The 24,775-nt window shown below is 45.2% G+C and overlaps 1 protein-coding gene and 1 long non-coding RNA gene across 12 annotated transcripts in view; one reads left to right on the forward strand and one right to left on the reverse strand.

Moving 5' to 3' along the window:
- LOC128878528 (uncharacterized) overlaps positions 1 to 23,726 on the reverse strand; it is a 45,027-nt gene extending 21,301 nt beyond the window's left edge. The window contains exons 1-2 of the long non-coding RNA XR_008457428.1: positions 21,556 to 23,726; positions 19,699 to 19,809 (exon numbers count right to left, since the gene is read on the reverse strand). This is a non-coding gene — a long non-coding RNA (uncharacterized LOC128878528). The remainder of the gene's footprint in view (positions 1 to 19,698; positions 19,810 to 21,555) is intronic.
- The window catches only part of LOC128878504 (potassium voltage-gated channel protein eag), a 61,479-nt gene that overhangs the window by 17,837 nt on the left and 18,867 nt on the right, over positions 1 to 24,775 (forward strand). For 5 of the 11 annotated variants that reach the window (XR_008457421.1, XM_054126755.1, XM_054126757.1 and 2 more), the window contains exons 3-8: positions 15,394 to 15,494; positions 16,490 to 16,622; positions 18,599 to 18,656; positions 19,003 to 19,109; positions 23,633 to 23,901; positions 24,417 to 24,716. Coding sequence is in view for 10 of the 11 variants with exons in the window: in XM_054126755.1 (XP_053982730.1) it covers positions 15,394 to 15,494; positions 16,490 to 16,622; positions 18,599 to 18,656; positions 19,003 to 19,109; positions 23,633 to 23,901; positions 24,417 to 24,716 (968 nt within the window). In the remaining variant the exon portion in view is untranslated. The remainder of the gene's footprint in view (positions 1 to 15,393; positions 15,495 to 16,489; positions 16,623 to 18,598; positions 18,657 to 19,002; positions 19,110 to 23,632; positions 23,902 to 24,416; positions 24,717 to 24,775) is intronic. The other 6 variants (XM_054126759.1, XM_054126761.1, XM_054126763.1 and 3 more) reach the window with 2 other exon arrangements.

Raw genomic sequence — 24,775 nt, forward strand, 5'->3', positions numbered from 1 at the left:
GGAGAAGTTAACGCGCGAGAGGAAGCCGGGAAGAAAGACACCACCGGGGTGAAAAGCTCCTGGTGGATTGGCGGGTACGAGGCGGCTGCGAAAGGACGGAGACGACGCGACGCGTCGGGTAAAAGCGGCCGAGGCAGAGCGAGACAGACGGTCGGGCGTTTCCGGAGGGTTTCGGGTCCTCTCGCTGGGTCATTGGGTCAAATCTTTGGTTACACGGTGGTAGCCGTGTACAGGGGGCGGGCTGTGCGCGTTCACAATGCAAACTGAAGCCTCGTCGCTCGGTGGCCGGCTCGTTTTATTCGATGAGGGACTATTTTTAGAAGTAAGGACCGCCCCGAGTGCCCATGCCGACCGGGTCGAGTCCGAATGAAAGATGAATAACTGCGCGCCAAGCGAGACACGGGTGCCCCGTAACGCCATCCAACCCTCCCATCGCACCCCCTCGCTGCCTCGTCGACCTCGTCGCGTATACGTCCATGTTCATACGTATGTACTTTGATGCAACCGACGCGACGCGTCGCGTCGCTCCTCCTACCCCTTGCATGCTATACACGCTCGCGATACAGATATCGATTAAAAAGTAGTCCTGTCGATTCCGCTCGATCATCAGGAGCCTGCCGCGAGTCTGCCACCGGCCTTAGGGGTTGCTGACCCCTCGATGGCGACTGGCGAATAGGATGTCGCAACGAGGGGAGCAGAGGGATGCTTCGCGGAGCTGTCCAACAGTCTGTCATCGAGGTAGCTTCGACCTGTGGGTTAACGGGGGAATTTTTCATCCTCTTTGATTTTTATTCCTTGGCAGCGGACGTCGTGATCCGGGTAGTTGTTTTCCGGATAAGGGTTCACGATTGACGATCCATCGACGATCATCGATTCGCGATAATTGTCAACCATCGTCTTTCGTCGCTAGTCGTCATCGAACATCGCGTATGTCGAATCACGTTATTTTAGACGTACCGACCACGCTTGGCCTTGGGCTTCCGCGTTAAACAAATTAAACGCTCGCTGGTTGTTCCGGGTCAGAATGTTGCAATTAAAAACGTCCAGGAAACTGAAATGTCAGCGAATTACGACGTGTATTAATAATGTTGCGTTCCATTCGCTGATACGAAAACGAGTATAACTTTTAGCGAATCGTATACGTACGGTATTAATCGCGAGTGCCCTTTGATAATAAATCCAACGATTTATCGAATATATTTGTAGGAAAGGGGAATCTGGAAAGAGTTCGGAGACGAATTGCTAGCTAGACGAGCAATTAGCTAAAACGACGAGGATCCGAATGAATTTCGATCGAAACTCGAGGGGAAGGGGCGAGTGTGAAACCTCTTTTATTCGTCGAGAGGGTTCTTCGACACCTGTGCGACACTGGCTCTTGATACGGCAAGAGTGGGCACTGTTTCTGTGAAACGGGCCATGTTAAATCAACGTCTCTGCAGTTTAAATCGTCTGACATTGTTTGAGAACAATGTTGCCATTTTCTATCCAATTAAAAAAATTCTTTTTTTCCTTGCCGTGAAAAGGGTAACGACTAGAGCCATTTAAACGAATGATTATTTTATGCTCGCAGCGCTGCAAAGCCTGTGCGCCGGAGACGTTAAACGTAAAGATAAAATAATTGCACGAGTAGTTACAACAGGTGTCCAAAATGATTGCCACTGGCTTCTAATTGATGAGCCGCGCCTGCATTTTATTCCCTGCATTGTTGCCTACACGCACCGAAGCATTCGTGCAAATTTGACAGAGTAATTTGGTGGCGTTGGAAACGCTCGCAGGATCGACCGTTCCGCGCGATAACACGTTCTCGTTTCGAGCCTTAATGGAAACTAACGAACGCCTAACGAATTAACTGGCCCGAATACCGGCCGCGTCCCACGCGTTTCCTGCGTTTTCAGCTACGGCTACGCTGGCCCTCTTCGATTCCGCGGTTACCCATACCGTGCTAAATAATACCCATACGTTAAGTTGCCGAGTGTCTCGAAACCGAAGGAGACGAAGACAAGGGGGCTTAGGACTCCTCGATTGCGGCGTTCGTAATCGACGAGGTATCATCGACGGGGATTGATGCGCGAAATGAGATCGAATGGCAATCGGAGTCCGTAGGTTATTTATACCAGAAGTTTCAATTAACGAGCCGACCAAACGGAACGATTATTTATCGATATTATTTTCGAGCTTGCTGGGATTTCCAATTAACTGGACTGGATATGCCCTCTGCGACGGCAATTTCTCCGATTAAGCGCGTCCCGAAATGGCGTTACATAATTGATCGATTAGCAAACGACATCCGTGTCTTCTTGTTCTCGTGTTTCCTCGACCGCGTTGCAATTCTATCGCGTAACCGCCACCGTCCGCTATACACACCTAGATTAAATGATATACATTTTTTATATAGAGTTGATCGAGTCGAGTTCACGACAAATATTCCCTGCTTACGAGCTACCACTGCTACCTTTCTAAATTACGGACACTCTATTTGGCGCTGTGGTACATGCATTACCCCCACCTCGTTTAGGCCACGCCCTGCAAGGATCTTTTCTAAATCGTCCGAGTGATACAAGTCGATACTGTACTCGAGTCGAACATTATCACGAGTCGCTTGAACTGCTGAGCTTGCAAGGACACCTCCGTCCGTTCTTCCCCCTCGTTAGTCTCGATGCTCGGCAAACCCAAAGCATCGTTACCCGCCGCTAATTGGCTTCCAAGCAACGCGTTTTGCGTTGACCGGAAACCGAAAGCTCGAATTTCGCGAACACAGCCAATTCAAACAGCCCACCTTGTTTTCTTTCCCAAATTTTTCGAGCTATGTATCCTGTTCTCTATATGCTCGCCCATCAATTTATTCATGGTACACGCACCATATTACCAAACGTTTCATAGAGAATTATTTTATCGATCCGTAGTATGGGACATCCTACGAAACAAGACCCCAAAGATCTTCACGTTTAATTTTCTTTCAACTTTCTCTCTCCCATCGAACCTTTTCTTTCACAGTTTTTCCTTAATTATCGCAACCCACACATCGATTATTTTATCCAATTCCATTTCCGCTTCGACAACGATGCAAACGAGACACAAAAAACCACACGTTTCTAGAGCAATCTCGCGGTCAGCGACGTTTTCCCGTTAGGAGTTTTAAATAACGCGCAACGCGAATTCGTTTACACGTTGAATCGGTCGTCGGCTCCGCTGTGCATTTCTAGCGCGCGCAAAAGTAATCGAAGACGATGCAAGGCGGTTGGGAAACTTTGACGACAAAGTTGAACAAGTTTTCGCCGGGTATTTTCTCGAAACTCTCGCCCGAGCTTCGGGAAGAAATTTTACGGTGCGCAACGATTTTTATCCGTCCGCTCGAGGATACAAATGCGCAAAGGAAATACGTAAAATAAAAACGTTTCCAACAGCGATTCTCAAACTTCTTTCCTCGAAGACTGTGAATCCGAGGATCGTAGGTGCGAATAACCGTGTCCTTTATCTTTCCTTTACACTCTTGCAGTATAGTTATCCAAATGTTGACATAGTTGTGCACAACTGTGTTGCGAATACATAGATAGACGAATCCACGATTCGATGAGTCGCGTCCCGTTTCTTCGAGTATCGTTGGCTAACAATAAGCGAGGCTTCGTTCTCGCATACATCGGTGTTCTCCGCTTCGACAAAGCCCGCACCAAACGATTTCCTGGAGCACCGGGCGAACGAAAACGAATAATGGAGAACCCACTGACAAATTGTATCGTCGATTCTGGCACAATGGCGGCCGCTAGCGGAGGTTTATAGCGGAGGCAAATGCCAGCGAGAACGCGGACAAAGAATCGGGAGACTTCCGGGGATTTCCAGGCTCGCCGAAAAATGAATACAAAGTCGCGGACGTAAATAGAATATTCAGGTAAGGGTTGGCAGTCGCGGAGGGGGGGATTTTCGCCAAGTGGGACGTGTTCTAAAAATGGAACACCCCTTCGAAGATAGAAAAATACTTAAGAGCGGATGAAAGTCGCCCGAGGGGAATCCCTCTCGGAAGAAAATCGGGGACGCGAGGCGAAAAAAGAAAAAAAGAAAATTATCGACTTACTTCTCCCGTAACGAACGGTATCTCTCGGCGCCATTGGAACTCGAACAATCGCGAAACTTCCGTGAAATATCCCCGAAATTTTGCGAGACCTTCGTCGCGAATTTAATGGCGACTGCAGCTTAACGGTGTACGAAAGTTGTTGCAACTTGGAAACAAGATAGAACGATGCGTCTCGACCTATGCTTGCCACGTGGCCCGTTTGACCATAAAGGGAGGTCATCGAACCCGGAAAATCGACATGCATCTTGGAAACTTGGAAACCATATGTTTAGGTTAGCTGAACCTTTGGAAAAATCTATTCGAAAGAAAAAGAATTTGTATTAATGGAGAATCGCGAGAAAACACGAAAGGCGTTGAGATAGCATTGGAAGAGAGGAGAAGGGGAGGTGTATAACGAAGCCACGGTGAAAAGGGTAAGGAAGACGACGAACAATGGCTCGTCGATGTCGTCACCCCGTTGGCAGCGTCGTCGCGATCATCCCTCGACTTGACATAAATTTTTTCTAAAGCCGGTACTATTTTTGGCACGAAAGGGCTGCGATTGACAGAAGAAACGAATGAAGCCGGAGGGCAGGGATCGAGAAAGTGAAACGGCAGCGACGGTGAGCCATGTCAGCCGGTCACGTGCAAACGCGAACTTTTCTTCGGGACGACCCCCGATAGCGAGAGACTCTCGTTGAAAAAAAAATACGTAACAGTGTCGTTCGTAACAGTAAACATATGTAAGCGTTGAGAGTGGGAAAAGGTGATTTGGGAGTTTGCAGAATCGCGTATGTCGATGTGACACGGAAGTGCACACGGTCTGCTTGTCATCGGATTACAAAGGTAATCCTGCGAGCAACTGTCCATCCTCTGGCGAAGCAGCCTTTCGCAAAGTTCGCCGGACCGATATCACTGGCCGGTCTCGCTTAATTTCCACGAAAATTTGCTCAACGACTCGTACCTTTTTCCGCTAGTACACGGTCCAGGGTTTCTCAAGCTTGCCGAGTTTCGAAGAAGACCATTTCGCGTACTCGCATAGCTTATAAACAACAAAATCAACACGCGATCTCGCAATCTTACTTTCTCGCTCCTCGACTCGACCGCTCTGAACGTTTAAATCACGAATTTTTTTTCCACCCCGTTCTCCTTGAACTTTTCACGGAATCCCTTAGCGACCCGCGATTCGTTCTTTCGAGAGGCATTTTTTTTTTAACACGCGCTCGTTGCAACTGTTTCGTGGAATATTGCGTTTCCGGTTCGATTTCACGGCAGGCGTGTACGCTCATACGCTGCGCTTAATGTACACTCTTTTTGTCGAGTCGATGATAATAACGTACAATTAAAAATCTCACTTTAAAATCCAAAAATTTACCGTCCATCCATGTTCTATTCGATAAGAAAATATTCTCGCGCTATATTTCTTCGATAACAATCGACAGCAATGGTTGGACCACATCGGGGATGTTTTTGAGAATTGTTTCCATCTCGAAAAAATGGCGGCGGAACTGCTGACGTCAACGTCGCGGCCCGATAAAGGCGGCGTGTATATAGCCAACCGAGAAACAATGCAGCGAGTCGCCATTAACGAGAAATCGTATGCGCCGAGTGCAGCGACGCAATTCAGCTTTCGTAATTAGTTTCTTTGCAATTAGTTCCTTCTGGCCGTCGAGTTTCGGTCGGCGAGCGTGTACAACGCGAAGGAGTCGAGAAAAATACGGAAAATCGAGAGACCCCACGAATTTCTTTTGCGATTCAACGAAACCGGAAATCGGCGACAGAGCGTCTCCTTTGTTCGCGATAGCTGCGCGCAACTCTTTGACGCCGCTTACTCGTTCGTAATCGAATGTCATCGGTTCCGTTCCGTTCCGCTTCCTTGAATTTCTCCCTCTCGTCGGACGAGCCATTTCGTACGAACAAAAAAAAACTGCAAACCCCTCGATATCTATTCTTCATCGAAAGAAATAATATACGTACGATACTTGTTGGCGAAACGGGGTCAAGAGTATAATCAAAGTATACGATCTCCAATTTTATTGTTAAAGCGGATAACGAGAGAGTTGGAGCGATCGAATTTAAGATTATTCAAGATTATTAGCGTGTAATAATTATGAATTTCATTTTATAACTCTATTTTAACGCAAAACGTTTGTCGAGATCGAATAACACGTAAAATAATAATACTCGACGCGATGAATGTTTATACGCAACGACAAAAAAAAGTTTCAACCGTGTTCAAACTGTTTACCGAACTGTACCTGTGCAAACTATCGTTGACATTCTATTGGCACATTTATCCGGTGCATATATATTACTATCGTATTTTTACGTGTTTCACGTTCACCACGCAACGCGCGGTGTCCCGTCAAATAAATAAGGAAAAATGCGAGCGCGTACGAGCGGTTCGTACAAGCCACGGGGTTGTCACCGGAATTCGAACGGCGAGATCAGCCTTGGGGCGGATTTCCATCGTAGCCGGCCGCGGGGCTCGCGACACGCGATCCGTGCTCGTTTCGTCGACTAATCGTGCTCGTAATCGTCGCAGTTTCGCTTTTCGTTTGGAACAGCAGCCAAGGGGAAGGCGAGAGGGTGCGTGTCGTGGCCGATAACATCCGCGAAGCCTTCGGGAAAGCATTTCTTTTCGACCGTGTCGCGTGCGGCCCGAACTAACCGGATCGTGCCGTACCAACCCCGCGACGACACCTTTCGAAAATTCGTCCGCTCCGCTTTCGTGACAATCTCGACCATCTCGAGTCGCGATCGAGCCCCCCCCGATTCCCGTCCATTCCGCTTTTTACCTCTCGGAATTCCCCAGCTTCGCTAACCTTCGATCGAGTGGTTTTTTGCCCGCTACGTTTGATCGAGGAATTTCGTGACTCTTTGTGTCCTTTGATTTTCTTTTTTTTTTTCGATTGTCCATTTCGTAGGTTGCGTCTCGTACTACCGATTTCTTTCACCTTGACTCAAAATTTACTTTCGATTCGGTTAATCGACTCACCGTTGCAACAGTTTGGAATGTTGAAACACCGAAACAATCTTCCGTATCCATATCGAAGTTATCGAGAATATATTTGCAAATAATATTTCGCGGAGGTTCGGCGATCGCGTTTCCGAGGACACGTACCGCACACGTGCGGGCACGTAGCACGGCCAGCCATTATTCCCGGGAATCGTCGGTCCCTCTAATAACGGAGATACCGACGCTGATTCGGTTATCTCGTTGTCATTCACAGAATCGTTCGGTATTCCGTATTCGTCGATGAATATCGGCAATTTTCAATGATCGTCCGGACGGATTCGCGATACCAGCCCGGTCTGCGCCCGCGCCGTCAAACTCTATTAAATTCCGGCAAATTCATCGCGATGAGCATTACCTAACGCGCTCTCCGTTATTTTCCGTATAAGCAATTTACATCCTATTTTATATAAATGGAATTTTTCAGAAAACCCTTTGAAATTCTACTTCGGAAATGACAACGAATTACGATTACAGAGGATCGATGAAAAATGTCGTTTTATCGGTGTAGGTAAAGTTTGAGAAGCACTGCGTAACGATTCGTACACACGAGCGTCGTTTAATGCTGTCGCAGGGATTATTCGCTTGGCGGGCCGATTAATCATGCGAAACACGTGGAGGCAATTAGGAGAGCTTTGTTTATGGACATAAAATCGACGAGACGTTTAATTACAGAGAGGGCGGGGCAACGAAGGACCAAGGACGGTCTCGATTATTTAATTGCTCGATCCATTAAAAAGCGTAGCTCGAGATTGGCGACTAGCGTGATTCGAGATCGTCCAACAGACGATCCGTTTGCTTATTAGCAATATTCGTTTACTCGCGCATACTATTCGACCTCTCTTTCCTTTCTACAGAGGACGATAGCGTTTTTATTCTTTTTCTTTCGAATCAAGAATCATCCATTTCATCAATTATTCTTATTCGTTGTTTTTTTTTCCTTTAAATGGAGCGTTCATTAAAAGAAAAAGTCACGCGGTAAGGTTCGTCAGTCGGTATTTTGACTCGAATAGAAGGAACGTACCGCACAGGTCACTCGTTCGACAATAGCGTACAGTGCTCGCGGCGAATGCGAGAAAACGATAAATGTTGCATTCGGAATAAAAGGCTGTTTATTCATAAATTCTATGCGGCTCGGTTTTTATTCGTTTTCAAGTGGGAATTCATTTCTTCGCCTGATATTTCAAGCAAAATTTAATCGTTGAAAAGTAGCGTCGGTGAATAATTTTGCAAAATCTGCGTGGGACCTATATAAATAAACGACACTGCAACGTAACCGCAAAGATCCGAAAGCGCCCTTCCGCATTGTTCGCTTTCGACCCACGAAAACGGTAATTTCACGCGGAGAACGACCCAATAAAAGCGCACTGTCTCCGCGGAGAGACTGCGTCGCCAGAGACCAGCATCGATGACGGCCGTCGCGTCGCTTCGCGTTTTAAAAGCGTATTGATCGGTGAAACGACGCATCGATGGGAATGCAGTTCAACCTGTCGCCTCTTACTACACTCGTGAGGATTCTTTGTTCCGATTAGGACGGAATAACGTTCAGATCTTTCCTCTGATTGACACCGATACCGCCTGCTGCGTTCTCCCACCCACGTACACTCGACCCAGAAATTTACCCCGTTTTCAAACTCGATTCTCACTGTTAACCGTCAAAGAAAATGAATATCAACGAAACACTTGAATTTCGATCGAGTAACAACAATAAATACCCATGATAAATGTTTCAATGTGCAGTTTCCAATGGGCCGTAAACAAAATTTAATCACAGTAAACACGGAAATTTCGAATGCGAGTGGGTATCTGCAGCGTTGGATAAATTAGCGCGTGACTAGGATTGCTCGCGGACATATGTATTGAGTTTTCGAGTGACAGGGACGTGTAAAACACGAAATCTGTGCGCGTTGCGACAGGTGCGAGCGCAGCAATCACGGCCAGCTGCGAGCGCGTGCATTGCGTGCAACTGCACAGACTGCACCTTGACCCAGCGCTCTACCTTCGGTCGCGGTCTGAAACTCGCGTGCGAATCAAGATTGAGTAGCCGCCACGGCTGACCTTACTCCGTCAACGCGATCGCTGCGCTGGCTGCGTAATAAAATGTGCCTTAGCTTCCAACCCGTTAGGCTATCCACTGCGAAATCGTTCCTCGAACGATCCTGTTCCACGAAAACCGGTCCAACGATTTCTCGAACGTTTCGACACACCGAAACAAACGAATGCGTTGGAACGGGAATGCTCACGTGGAAGATTAACGCCATGGGATTTATTACGCGTACAAATTATTTCTCTTTTCCTGACAATTTGATCGCGTTAGAGTGCCAACCCTCGTAGTAACCAAGAAGCACACATATTGCTTCGACAAATAAACGGTAAGTACCACCGGAATGGCACAGAATCAATTTCTACCCCCGATATATCACTTCTAATATTTTATTCTTCGACATTGAAACACAAAGCAAACCAAGCACTTTCGCTTCGAAGAATTCGAGAATCGCTCCAAGCATCGGTTCCTCGAGGCTGGCTGTTGGCTGTTCAAGAAGAGCGCCAGATTCCGGGTTTGCAACGTGGCAGACTTGCACAAAGAGAGATTACATCGCTAATTAAATCGTCTTACAAAGCAATTTCACCGGAAAGGGAATTCTAACTTGACGAAAGCAGCGTGTGGAAATTTCAAGTTTCCGGCCAGTACCATAGGGACGCGAGAGGGAGGGAGGGCTTTAAGAGAACTTTCGCGTATGCTGTATCCAGTAATTTAACATGCAATCTGTAATATTAATTTAGTTTTGTTGGAAATCCGAGCTTTTCAATTTTCAAATTCCACGTTTACGTGTATTAAACGAAATTACCAGTTGACTCGATTTGTCACTCTTGCGTATCGCGACCAGAATCAAATTTCTTAGCCTCGGTTACTCGCGGATGACTCGTGGACTCGTTTTCTACGAAATGTATTCTCCAAGACTACACCGATTTCAAGCTGAGATTACCAAGCACTCCGAGCTGAAGGAAACTCCGAAGGGGACTTATCTGTATCGAAATCGCGGAATTCATTTTGTAAAGCTGTCAGAAAATTTCACGGACGCCGCGGTCGCGACCGGCGCTGGCGCTGTGGCTTATCGTCCGACTAGTAGAATAACCCATTAATGGTCGGCCGCGCCACAAGTGGATACGGTGCATCGTAAACCAGACATTTCAGACGAATCGGTAGCGATGGGATCGATTTCACGACCGAATCGCGGATTTTCTGCGTTTACGGTGTACACGAATACGAACAACTCTTGCGAAATTTATTTATTTACCCGAAATATTAAGCGTCGGAAACGAATTGCGAGCCTTTGTATTAAATCGTGTGGATTTTGCGCATTTATGGACACTTTAGTCGGTCGACAAAGTTGGTAATTGGTAACTAAGAGTGTTTGTTAGTCGCGACTCGACGAACGCTATGCGTCACTGGTTGCGTAAACGAGAACTAATGGCGGCTCAACTTTCCGTTGCTCCAGGGAAATTAAATTGATGCATTTCCGGCTATGTATTACCGTTATTTCGAGTCTCAAGTTTGACTTAATCGAGTCTTAAAACACTCGGAACTATTTCGATACGTTTTAGTCGACACTTCGACCTACATTCTCGCCTTTTCTCGATCCCAGTTTCCGCATCCCAACATACATACACGTAGGATAAAGTAAAATTGTAATACGATTGAAAGAAATGTAAAAAGAACTTTGTTTCTTCCACGCGTATTCTTTTTTTCAACTACAACCCCTTGTAGATAACTCCCCGTGCCTTTGGACTCGAAAATCGAGGGAGTCTTAAATTCTTTCTCGAAGCAAGCGTAACCTTTCAAACCTCGCTACCTTTTGCTACTCTTTGTTTAGAGAGACAGGGAGGGAGAGAGAGAAGCACGCGGCGCTGGCGTCCAAGGGTAAATTAGTGCTTTCACGTGAAAGGGGAAAGATGTTCAGGACTGTTCGGAGCACTTTATTGGCCTCTAAGTAAAAAAGTCCATTAAACATCGGACCTCCGTGCGTGCGCGTGCACGTGCGTGTGCTTATTTCCTGACCGCGAGATCCTCACCGAAAATCGATGCTCCTCGATCGCAACATTGAAAATTCGATTACGTGTAACCCAAAGTAACTTTGATTACGCGGGTTATAAAAAAAATCGAATCGAAGGAATGTAAGAAACAGTCCAACCTCCAATTAATACGTATAAATTAAATTGAAAACAATTCGAAGCAACGACGAAAAGATGAATGGTAAAATAAGAGTGGTACGAAGGGTTAGGAAAAGTTCAACGAAGCGCCGAGGGATAATAGGCGTGGTGGTATGGCATGGCGCTTCTTAATGCAGAGTATGTAGGTCGGAAGGGCACGTACATACTTCTGTAGGACGGGAATTGTAATACCGAAAGCATATACGGTAAGCCCTCGAGACTTACACCGTTAATTTGTTCCAGAGCTTTCCCGTGAGTTGAGTACAGTGGTGCAAGTCCAATTGTACAAACACGATGCGTCGAGGGGAGAAAGAAACGGCGAGTTAAAGAATAACTCGGTGTCACGAGTCAAGGGGAACGTGGACGACGTTGAGCAACTTTTGCTTAGGCTCGAGCTTCGCGAATATTTCGACTACAAAAGGACAGTCCTCTATCGGAACAAAGTACTATACGTATAGCGATCTAGAACGGAACACATCGTTGTATCGTACAAATGAAATTAGACAAAAATTTGACTCGTTCTTTACGCGTGCAAAACTATACGTACGTCTAAATAAATTTTTTACTTTAATTACCAGTCGAAACGTCACCATGGAACAAATTTCTTGTAATTTGTCTCGATTGCTAATTTTCTTCTGCGTGAAAATAAAACTGTTGTAGCGAAATATATCGTACGACGGATCATAGAGGGAAACGGCTGAATTTTCCTGGCCAATAAACCACGCTTTTCTCCCAACGTTCGCGTAAGCATTCTCGTGCCCAATCGTGGAGTTCAGCAACGAACGCAGAAAGTGGTTCAAGTACGGGCATGCAACGACGCGCTTCTGCCCGAAATAACGATTACTCCCACGCTGTTTACCTGAGGGACGAACTATCGATTATACCGCGCGATAAATATAACGTAACTAAAGCTGGTCGACCTTCTTCGGGCGAGCATAGTCAATGCTCGTTTTCAAGGTGGCCTTTTTCTTTTCCATCCCTGCTTCTACGTGGCGGCGACTGCACCCTCTTGGTAACAAGATAAGAAAAACTACAAGATTTCGGGCCGTCGAAATCTTATTCGTTGTATAGGGTGTTTCGTTCCAAATCGGAATGATTACGTATTTTCTGAAGAGATGGAGATATCGAGAAAAGATTTTTACAAAAGTTATTTGGTTCATACGACTGAATAACTTTTGTATAAACATTTTTCTGATAGCTTCGTATACCGGTGAGATACGTAAATGTACGTATTTAATCAACGTTGGTAACGTATAAACCATAAATGTTCAGTTTTATTTTACGAAACTTTTTCCAACAAAAGTTCCGAGCTAATCGTTTCCACGAAACTTTTCCTACGTACAATTTTCAACTACCTGTTCCACGAGAACAGTTTCTTCGATCAAGTCTCAAAGAGCAAAAATAATTGCGCGTAAAATAAATTTTATCAGACGATGGAGTTTATCGATAAAACAAATTGGCGAACCATTGGAAAAGCCAGGAGAGAAGAACTCGTAGAGGTTGAGAAACGCTGGCTCGAACGTCGATATGTATAAGCGCGGGAAAAATGGGTGGTGCAGCTGGCGCTGTTATTGAACCTAACCTCGATAAAATATACTCGACATGTCGACGGCAAGCGTCACGTATGCGTGACGCACCAAGTCTCGTGAGAGACCTACGTCACGTGTATGTAACACGGCTGATTTTCTATTTCGCGTCCTTGCCAATAAAAGCGATATCGAGGTTGCATTTTTGCAACAATTTAGGTTAAACTTTACGACGCCGTCTCGCCTGCTCCTCAACGGTTACGCGATTTTTTTTTTTCGTTACTTCCGTATTCTGGCCATCTTGTTAATTCCAAACGTATCAACGTATAGTTTCTGTTATCGAATTGACCACCAGCCCTCGATTCTAGAGCCTAGAGATCGGTCACCTAAGGACTCGTGTTCCTCCTCCATTTTCTTTCTCGGCGTACTCTACCTCCGATCCGAATCATCCCAATTCCAGGATCCTCATTTGTCACTCGTCTCTCCTGGTTCAATTTCCTTTCCATAGTTCTCGTTCATTTGGCAAAGTTAACCGTAGGCTCTCGCCTGGTCAAGGTTTCGAGGAATCGAACAACTCGATAGCAACGCAACTCTTCCAACCCCTTCGATGTCTCCTATCTTCTCCATAGTTCCTTCAGAATTTGTATCTCATCTTTCACTGTCAGCCTCCGTTCTCCCCGGCATTTATCGCATTCTTCCGTAACATCAGCGTCGAGTTTCAGCGACATCGTATATCGCAGTCACCGTCTAATTGACAAATTTGGCCCAAGTGCTCCCCAGCTGGCAAGCTCTCCTCGAGGATCCTCGAAGCTCTTTCGAGCTCCTGTTGCATAGGCTTGGTCGCGAGCAACGCGCCATGCGCTCCGTTGAGTTCGAGGGATGCACAGCCCCGTTCAGGGGCGAGCTATCGAGACCAAGAGCTGTCATTCGAGAGGACACTCGATCAAGAGTGCCCTCCCTGTTGCAACGCGTCTGCTACCGACCCTTTTCTATCGTCTTTTCTCATCCTCTTTGTCGGACTGCCGTGCATACACGTCTTCCACTTGTAATTCGGGTAATATTTATGTTTCGTTCAAAACCATTCTATGCAAGTAACAAATTGTGCGTAATTAAATTTACTAGTCCGAGAATAGACCAGTATTCCTACGTGTATGTACGAGTCCGTAAAAAAATAAGGGAGGTGTTCGACTCCTTATTGTAGGAAATGCTGGCGTTTACGCAGAAAAATAGTACCCGAGAAATGATGTTGAAATTGTCTCGTTCGAAAAGTAGTAACGGTAGACTGTTTGCGTGAACTTGCGCCTTCGCGAGATTCCGAACCCATTCGTGAACCAGCAGCGAAAGCATGGTTGACCGAGTCGATGAATCGGTCGCGTACAAGGGGCGTAAGGTCGATGTGCGTGGCCTTGACCTGTTTCAGGAGGCGAGACCGGGTCAGAAGTATGCGTTCGAACGAGCGGCGCGCGACTGTAACCAATAGCGAGACCCGGTCGATTTGCGTGCACGGAGACCCGACTTGCCCCCTTCGTGCGCGCACTTTGATGCACCGATTACTCTTGTTTCTTTTACACGCGCATCGAACATAAGAAGCCCGCAAAGAAGAAAAATTCGTTTAGAAATTTTATCGAAACCGGTCAACCACCCTTATTCTATCTACGATTTTTATTATTTAAAGTTTGGTAACGATGTACATTGTTCGAAACAACTTTCTCAAATAATCTTCTCCGAGTATCGACCATTATTTTCATATTAAATCATTCAACTACTTTTGAACACTTTTTAAATAGCTACATTCCTCGCGTCTCAACTCGAACGCGAATGAAGTCTCGTTTTCAGCCTTTTACTCGAATCTTTCCCCTCGAGGATTACATTTTCAAACAAAATTTGGTCACAAAACTCCTTTCCCTCAAAGTAAATCGGAGACGCTTCAAAGCACCCAGGGTTCTTTCACTGGTCGTTATCGCGCGCTGAAAAAAAAAAACGGCGAAAGAAGTATCGCATTTAATTAAGGGCGGCCCCTTAAAAAGAACTGCACGAAGCTGAGCTCGAGCAGGAACTCGGCCATCGCGGGATCCTTGTCCAGCGCACGAGGAAATGATAACAGAACTTCTCGTCCATTCGTTTTATTTGGACGGAGAATTATGCGTGTTCGTAAAGCCGGCTGTAATTATCATACGAAACTTGCCCTTTCGCATTCACGCGAAACTTGACCGCTGTAAGGCTCCCTTCCTTTTTTTAGTATTATTTCCGTATCGTATTTGGAAGGAACGCGATCAGCTTCATTTTTCGATATTCTCGACCGAGGAAATCGAGCCTCGCTCAGCGGAAAAATATTAATCTCAATTCGTCGCGACTGCAGATGTTCGGTCGCGCGGCAGGGAAAACAAAATATACGGAAGAAAACCGCGGAGACGCAGTTCAAATTTGTGACGGATATGACGGCCACGGGGTTTTCGAAAATAAATGAAAAAACAGAGAGAAAGAAACTAGCTTTCATTTAAGGAGAAACTATCTACTTTTCTACTCGTAAGTATAGGTTGTCGATTGAAAATGCAATTATGTAATCGGTTGTTTCTCTTTTTCTGTTACAGCTGACAGCAGTTTTCTCCTGGCGAACGCTCAGATCGTCGACTTCCCTATTGTCTATTGCAACGAAAGCTTTTGCAAAATCTCTGGCTATAATCGTGCCGAGGTAATCCTCTCTTCTCCGCAATCGTTGCTTCATCGAACTCCCATTTCGTCCTCGCGTACTATACGCTCTTCTAATTTCTTTTCATTGGTTTCGCGAGCCGATTTTACACCGACGATTCATATTTCTGCTGCGTTAATCGCCAACTTTCGAAATAATCGAACAACTTATGTAAGCGATCTTTTGTTTAATTCGAGCATCTAGAGTATTTTGTTAACCACGCCAGAATCTACTCGAGCATTTCAGTTATAAAAGGTTAACGTTTTCCTGGGCATTGGAAGTTAAATCGAACGTGTAAATGGAGGGTGTCGTGCGATAATGGCGGTACGGCCGTGAATGGGGGTGCCACTTGGTACAGAAATAACTGGTTAATTATAGAGGTGCATTTATTTAAAAAAAATCGAGCTTGAAAATTCGCGAAAGAAAGCCTCGCTGGCTAAGATGATTCTTTTCGGCCACGTAAACACAATCGGTTTAATGTAAATTGTACGTTATATCCGATATCCCTATTAAGGTTTAACGAACGATCGTGGAAAAACACGGACTAGGACAATCGAGGGTTCCGCGATAGCAACGATTCCGTGCAATTGCCACTTTTCCATTATCCCTGGCTGTGTAATTAAATTGACCCGTTACATCGAATTTATGTAATTGGCTTCTGCATCGAAGCTCGAGACAGCCGCGGCCGGCCGTGACGCTGGAAAATCGGCGTTCGTGGCGATCGATATTTTGTTTCTCGCGAAAACATCGTGATTCGAAGTAACGCAAGACAAAATTACGACCGCGACTTTTTAGTGTTACGCTATAAAGAAATGTGAAAAGTCAGCGATAGTTCGTCGAACGAGTAATTTATAATTACTTGGATTCGTCGGTCTCTTCGTGAAAGCTATCGTCGATTAGGGCCGACACCGTGACGCGATCGTCCACTGTTAGCCGTGGTAACGGTGTACCGTGTCAGCAAACGACCCGTGGGGTAATATTTGCTGATTTGTCGGCAGGTTATGCAAAAGTCCTGCCGCTGCGGATTCATGTACGGGGAGTTGACGGACAAAGAGACGATCGCCAGGATCGAGGAATGCCTCGAGGGCCAGATTCACGATCAATTCGAGATCCTGCTGTACAAGAAGAACAGTAAGTACCGCCAACGATAAGCATCGCGGCATGGGAGACGCTTGAATGTGGTGTTCGTGGCTTCTTTCGTGGCCGAGATCGACGATTTCGAATACTTGCCCCCGTTTCGGTGCCTCGTTCTACCGTTTATACGACGAATACACGAAAATTTATGCTCGTGGGAAAACGATGTCTTTGGTAAACCGACGAAACCACCAAAAAATATGCTCGACAACGAAACGTCGCGACCGAAAAGAATAACGATCGTTAACGTCGCGATTGCTGCTGATTCTTAATTCGATAAATACTTTTTCCGAGTTTGGTCCAATATTTTTAGCAATATAAAACGAACGTAGAATGTTGACATTGAATTTAAGAGAAGTTGGAATAATAGACCCAAATGAATCTCAAGAGACTGTTGTCGTTTCATTTAATTTCACGAAACGTTCAAGCGACAAGCTAAGGTACAACAGCATATTATTTCAAATCAGTGCTCAAAGTTTGGTTTAATAAAGTTTTTAATAAAGGAGTTGGGGCTAGGTAACGCCTATCTCCCGTTACTTTGTCTCGAATCTGCGACGACGGGACGGAAAATTTTCAGGCTACTTTCACGGGGGCAAGGCGTATCGAGAAACGTCGCGAGCAACGACGAGCAACTCGTCGATTCTCGGCGAACGACTCTGACAGAACGCCCCGAGGCGCGAGATGATGTGTCATTGTGCATGCTCGGACCAGCGAAACGAAACTGTTTGTGTCGCCTGATCTCGCCTCGTGTGTCAGCAAAGGTCTGTTTTCACGTAACCCATAATCGCCACTCTTAATTTCGTGACAGTAATTTAGAGGCTCTAGCGAATTTTACACAGATACAAATAACTTATCGACAACTGTAATCGGCCGATCGGCGTTAAGAGTCGCGTGGAAACAAACCTCGACAACGACAAGGAACTGTTCCTATGCGTTCATTTCATTCGTAACGGCGTGTTTCCCTCTCTCGATAAACGCGTCGCTATTCACGAGTCATACTTCTCTCGTTTCATCGATGTAATTGTGTTTCACGTTCTTCCGTACCTTTGTTTTGCCTTCTTTTTTTTTCCTCCGCCATTCAGAATCGCGTGCGTACGTTTTTTTTTATCACGCGAAGAGGAGTACATAACGAGAGTAAAATCTCGTTCCTCGTGGTTGCAATCGTTCCACGCGACACTCGAACGAGCTCGGTTAACGGACGTGTCTCGGCTTCGCTCGACTCTTTATGGCTACTCTCGCAGTGGATGCATGTTCTCGTGCGAAGATTTAGATAGCTTCTCGCTCGTTACGGTCAGAGATGGGCAACATTTTATTGTCGTTATTTATTCCAGACGTTTCGTAGTCGATCGAACAAAAATGAATAACCGCGTAGATGGATTTACAAATTTGTTTGCACCGTTAAAATGACGTAATCAGCGTAAAAAATGTTCTGTCGAATGGCTATTTCGTATCTTTGTTCCAAATAAAATTTGCCCATGTCCGATCGATACAACATTACATGTCGCAGTGCACTTTTCTCGTCGAAAAGTAACAAATGCAACGCAAAGTAAAATGTTTGTGTACCTACTCGGTAACGCACGCATCGCCGCGCCGCTGCGATCCGCACCTTACAACAGGCGATGTTTGAATGATTTCTGCGCACCTACCTTGCGCATTGCGCAATGCGCAAGGTAAGGCTGAGGATGAGGGAGTCGCTTGTCCGTTCATCGCTGGCGGCGCTCTGGTGCTTTTGTGACGTCATGCCATGTTTCACGCTATTCAAAGCACGCACGTACGTATGTGTCGCGCGAATCACAACCCGTGCAAACAAACATCCACTATAAGCGTAGCCTAAAAGATTCGTCGGGAATGAAAATGACGACCACGGTCTAACGGAACCGTAACGTACCCCGAAACGAGCACCCCAAGTGTCCTATTAGACGACGAGGATCGTTGCACCCGAGCCCAATAATAAATGATCGTTCTGTTTAAAGGTGCCCCACGAGGTATGTCTAGCACAGGTTCGCAAAAGAGTGCTCGAAAGACCCACCAGTAAGTCACCCTCGAATCTAACTATACAAACACGATAATAATTTATAATTCTATATACATACATATTCGTATACATAAGTATATACAGAGCGTTCCATCAGAAAAGGGACGCTTGATTATCTTGTTTGTTTTCGACGGTACGAAAGAAACGTTTCGTTTTAGACGTAATTTCGGCGGCTCCGTTCGGAACCAAATAAATTATACCTGAAACACTTTTCCGAATCATCAAAAGTAAACAAAACAATTGGGTGTTCCGTTTCTGCTGGGACACCCTGTACGTTAAAATATTTAATGCGTATGTACATTGGAGATATATTGTATACGATTATTATACACCCATCTTTAGCGTGAACAAGAGACGACACACATACAAGGATCGTCGAACGATCCCTGGACCAAAGGGCGGCCATTTTCAGAGGACACTATTCAACCTCCCGCCTTCTCTTGATTTCAGTTAATTTGCCCCGATTCTATCCTACTAAGTACTAAACGCACAAGTAATACACACGTAAATGCGTATACGTTTCGCAGATAATTGTCCCCTTTACCAACTTGGCGAACATTCGCGGCCAATCGTCGAAGCTATGCTACCTTTTTAGGATTCTTTGTGACGATGTCGATCGAAAGGTCCTTTACCACGTTAGGATTTGAAATTTTGTTATCGCGATACAAGTGATTCTAGTTTTTCCAAGTAAAGTGTCCTTAAAGAGATATCAGTCGTTAAAAAAAATCTTGCATCGTAACGGAAACATGAAAAAGTAAAAAGTTTATGTAGCGTTTACTTGGCGCGTCGAGTTCTATTCTAAAATGTCGGATGATATACACGTATGTACACGTACATCGCGTGACGTTCGAGGGAGATGTTCGCTGGGTTAGGTGCGCAAATTGTAAGGTATGTTGCGTCCGTGTGTTTCGTCTTAATTGAAGCGTTGGCGAGGATGTTGCAAATTAACCAACGACTCGCGAAGAAATAGAAAGTCGACGTTGACAGAGTAATCACGAGTCTCTTTGCCGATTAGAAACACTCGTAAATAGTACATACGTATGCGTAACGGCGTCCGTAGACGATACAGCTTTCAGAGTCCAGGGATGATCTCGTGGACGCCTCTGCCCTGATCCTTTGGAACAGTGTCTCTCAAACGCTCCCATCGACCTAACGCATAAACGATTAACAAGCTCAATTAACATTGTTACAAGTTTTTCGTCTTTTACTTTTTCATATTTAATCGATTTACGTTCCCGCATTGCCTCGAAATCTTGTTTCTAATTCTATTTTCCAAATTTTTCCCCACATATCGACTTAATATCGTTTCATTCGATAGTAATATTCTGTAAATAAAAATAATCGTATCGTTTCTGTGAAGCACAGTTTGAGAAACACTGGCGTAAAAAGTCTCCGCGGCCGTTCGTTCAGGGTTTGTAATCGAGACTCGAGCACGGTTCAGCCCCGATGTGTTCAAAGTAAATTCGTTCGATTGTCGGGAACGAAAGGGAGCCTCGTGAATCAAAGACGAAACGAAAACCGAGACACGGCGAGATGGAGAAATTAAAACGAATGAAAGAGGGACGCGGAAACAAGGACGGCCGTGATTATCGAGTAGACAGGAGGGATGGAAATTAATAAAAGTCTATCCTTTCGAAGGACATTTATCACCGTGTGTCCTTGCCTTCGTGAAAACTTGCACGTTGAGATGATTTCGGAGAGTAATAAATTGCAGCCATTTTTTCGTTTCGTAACGAGTTAATCTTTCGACCGACGGAAATATCTACAGGGTGGATTATTTACAAACTTGTCGTACACGCGTTATTTTTATTCGCTCAGGAGAATATTTATCCAAGAATTTTTTAAATAGTTTCGATCGCGAACGATTGCTGCAACTCCTCCGTGGATATTTTTATTTCTGCCATTCTTTTTATACGTATACGTTTATAAATGCATAGAGGGCTAGAGGGTAATTCTTGGGAAACGATCGATACGTGTTATTCGTTAAGTTTGAGGAAGCTTGGAAGAAAATTACCGACAGCGCAACTTTACTTCGCATTTCGGATCGTCTCGCTCGATTTCGAAGCAAAAGAAGAACGCATCGAGTCCAGGTTAAGATTACAAACCCTACACGCTCCTCTCAGCAGCCTAATCATTCCCGACTCACTCTTACAATTAATTAGTCCCAAGTATCGCCAGGCGAATTCGAGTAGCGAGCGAGCGACTGAAACGAACCGAACCAAGGCGAGGAAACTTGGTACGACGACGACACGACCCTTTTAAACTTTTAGGCGATACTACGGTTGGCTTCGAATATTTTCCTCATCCGAAACAGCTTGTGGCTAGTATTATACGTACACAGTAAACGTACCAAGTTTTTGTTCTCACCTTGGACGAGTCGTCGGCGTCGCTCGCGTTCTTGACGCTTATCCACCGGTGTAGTCGCGTGCTCGATGCACGAAGTCGACGCTGGTCGGTTTCGAATCGCGAAAGGTCGTTCGAATAAATAACATCGTCGAACACGGAAGGAGAAACGATAACAACTGTCGTCGAACACTCGTCGACTACCGTCGACCAGTGTTTCGGGGTGAGAATTGTTTGTGTCGGAATGTCAAGGACTTCTTGGGAGCTATTGGTTCAACAAAAAATGTCGCGTAGCACGGTGTTCATTTTTGTCACGTAAATACTAGTTTCGATTCATCGCGAGACCAACGTATACAATTTTCGGTATCGATAGAAAAATGCTAAAGAGATATAATCTTTATATCGTAATATTTCATTACTAAATAATAGAATGATATTTCAAGATCCCGTATGCCCATCTGATACCAACGGTATTTTCGAGTTGAACACGGTAACTTTTCACAGATCGTTTCAGATATTTCAATTGTGACGTTATTATTTAGTACGACTCACCAACATCTCCCAACAATCCGCAGCATCTGCGTCTACTTGAAAGCTCAACTACCAGGATACGCTCCACACTCGTACTTTGTACACCGTATCATCATTTCAAACACTTTTACCATGTTGGCGTATTTCACTCCAATTCCTCGACGACCCGCAAAGACAGTTACAGAAAAAACCAAAAACAAACTAAAAGCCAGGACCTTATTTCCCGGCACTGTTAACGAACAACCGATATTCTTTGATCGATGTCTTTTATTACCGACACACCTCGGAATTGTAAAAATCGCTCTTTCTTAGGTAATGAAATAGGCACGAAACATTAGTACATAATTTACTTTTTTATTATCAAATTTTCTGCATCCAATTGTTTCACATTTTAATTGTGCACTGGACCGCTGGCACCTTGTTCGTACCACCACAGACGCACGATTACCGCCAGCGGAGTAGTCCCCGACGGACACTCCCCACCCAGAAATCCGGTGCGCAACATTCACGCGCAGCACCGCCCACTGCCGCGTCGAACGGACCCCGTGTAGTAATCTTCCGTATCATAAAATAACTATTTATTGTTATCTACTCGGAGTAGACTCTGCTGACGCTATTCGGGCGTCTGCGCTGCGAAGGTGGACAAAATTTTATTCGAATAATAATAATACGTAACAAATAGATTTATTTAATTAATTTATTCGCAATGTTTATTGCATCGAAAACGATCGATATATCGATATATCGATATATCGTTAGTTTAACGTAAAATATATAGAATTCGAATGACGCGTCGTTAATTTATAATTTCGACTAATTATACACCTTTTATAATAGACAATAAAAATACTTGGTTGCGTTAGTCTAGTTTTTATCAATTTTTCATTACGATATTAGAATTAGAATATAGAAGAAAAATATGATATTTAATTTAGTTTTAGTCGCGTTTGGCATGCGATCTGGAAAGTTTAAATAAAATTTACGCGTATGCATCGGATCTTTGTAACAAATTCAATTGTATCGGTACCTAGGTATCTACGTACATTCGGGTCAATTTTACAGCTCGGAACTCGCGTTTGTTCCTGTACCCGTCTCGTGGTGTTTCGTTTACCTTTGTCTCCATCTTCTCGCTAAAGGAACTGTGGACAACGACTTTTTCCCATCTCTGACTTCCAGTAGCGCAGAGAAACTTGAAACGATTCGGTGCACCCCATTTCGACATTCCGTCGATGTTCTACTTGTATCTCTCGCATCTCCCAACCTCCCACATAGATCTCGATTGAGCACCGCTTGATGTCTCGCGGAGTAACCAAGTTCCCACCGCATGAAACGTCCGTTATTCACTATGCTGTAGAAAGCTCATCCGAATGTGATGATCGACCACTATCCCTTTGTATCCGACAAATACGATATTCATTTGCACGGTGGCATGAGTTTTACCTGTGAAAGACGGATTCTTTTCGGTAGCACTGCTTCTCGTATTGCGCAACCAGCTTCGCTCGACTGTACTTTGTTGGCTCTCTGGCCGTTGTATCCATCGCATAGTTGGTCAGACCTGGGTGAATTTTATTCGAGAACGGAGAGAAATCATTCGAACCGTTCGATATTTGATTCGGTCTTTGATTTTCAGCAAAGCTATTTGGAAATGGAATAATATAAAATTGTTTCGCGAAATAATTGCGTTCGTGTTAAATAAAATATTAGTTAAAATTTGAAAGGAGATTACGAGAATGGTGCCCAGGTCTGTAATCGGTAGCCCGCCATGCCTGTAAACCATATGTACGTATCGTGCGTTACTTGTTAGCGTGTTAGCAACAGCTTTCAAGTCTGTAGCATGATAGATAGCCGATAAGGATAGCGCGTGCCCTGCAGGAAGGGCTTGGACGTTTGCCCGAACGTTTCGCATCGATGAAACCAATCGATCGCAAGACTTCCTGCACGGATCTCGGTTTAAGGCCCGTTTGCATCGAAGACGAGAACGGCTAATTAGCTCGATGGTCTATCTAAACTGACTAGCTGATGATAGATTAGCGTTGATCCAGGTGGCCACGTTGGTTTCCCAACGAGTGACACGTCTCTCGTTTCGCTTGATGCACAGAAACACCACTATGGCTGCTTCTGCAAATAGCGCCGATAAAAAACGAACGGGACCTGGTGGTCCTGTTCCTCCTCACATTCCGGGACATCACCGCCCTGAAGCAGCCGATCGAGGCGGACGACACCAAAGGTGGCCTCTCGAAATTCGCCAAGCTCGCCAGATCGGTCACCAGGTCCAGGTCTGTTCTCGTCTCGCAGTTCAGCTCCCACCTGCCCGCCCTCAAGGATACCGCGATACCCACTACCGGGAAGCAGTCGCATTTAGCTCACGTAAGTGTATCGTCAAAGTTTGTTAGCCGAGGATCGAGGTGGCGCATAGAATCGAAGGCTGAAAATAAGACCAACTCGGGGAATATTTTCAGTCGTTCTCCTTATCCCATGGTACCTCTCGGGACAGTTTTGCTCGGTTTCGAACAGCCCCAGCCCCCCCTCAAAGGTGTCTCGACCGAAAGGGGATTCGAGTACGAAGCGTTGCAGGTCGATTTGTTACGCCCCAGGTGCAACCATTCGCATTCGAACTGATGCAGATTTAAGAACGATTTAGATTCTGTCCAAACTCGTTCACGTTCGCGACACAGATTTACGTGAAAGGTTTTGCGGAGGAATTTGTTGAATGCGCTAAACTTTCATTTTAACCTTTATTATTATTATACACCTCTATGTGATGTATAATAATAATAAAGTTAAAAGCAAGAGAAAAAGTTAACCAGTCGTAGAACTGCAGCACCGAGAGACCGCAATCGAAATCCGTAACATAATACCGTGCTTTTATTGGCCCTGTTTAGATGATGTCCTTAAGCGGCGACGTGATGCCGCAATACAGACAAGAGGCGCCCAAGACCCCGCCGCACATTTTGTTACATTACTGCGCGTTCAAGGCGATCTGGGATTGGATCATTTTGTGTTTGACCTTTTACACGGCCATCATGGTACCCTACAACGTCGCCTTCAAAAACAAGACCAGCGAGGACGTCTCCCTGTTGGTCGTCGACAGCATCGTCGACGTCATATTCTTCATCGACATCGTCCTCAATTTTCACACGACGTTCGTTGGTCCTGGCGGTGAAGTGGTGTCCGACCCAAAAGTAATTACAATTATAAAATCTAACCTTAACTTTAAACAGTAAACAAAACACTTGTCTTT

Source organism: Hylaeus volcanicus, chromosome 6 (assembly GCF_026283585.1).
Source record: "Hylaeus volcanicus isolate JK05 chromosome 6, UHH_iyHylVolc1.0_haploid, whole genome shotgun sequence".
NCBI classification, from domain to species: domain Eukaryota; kingdom Metazoa; phylum Arthropoda; class Insecta; order Hymenoptera; family Colletidae; genus Hylaeus; species Hylaeus volcanicus.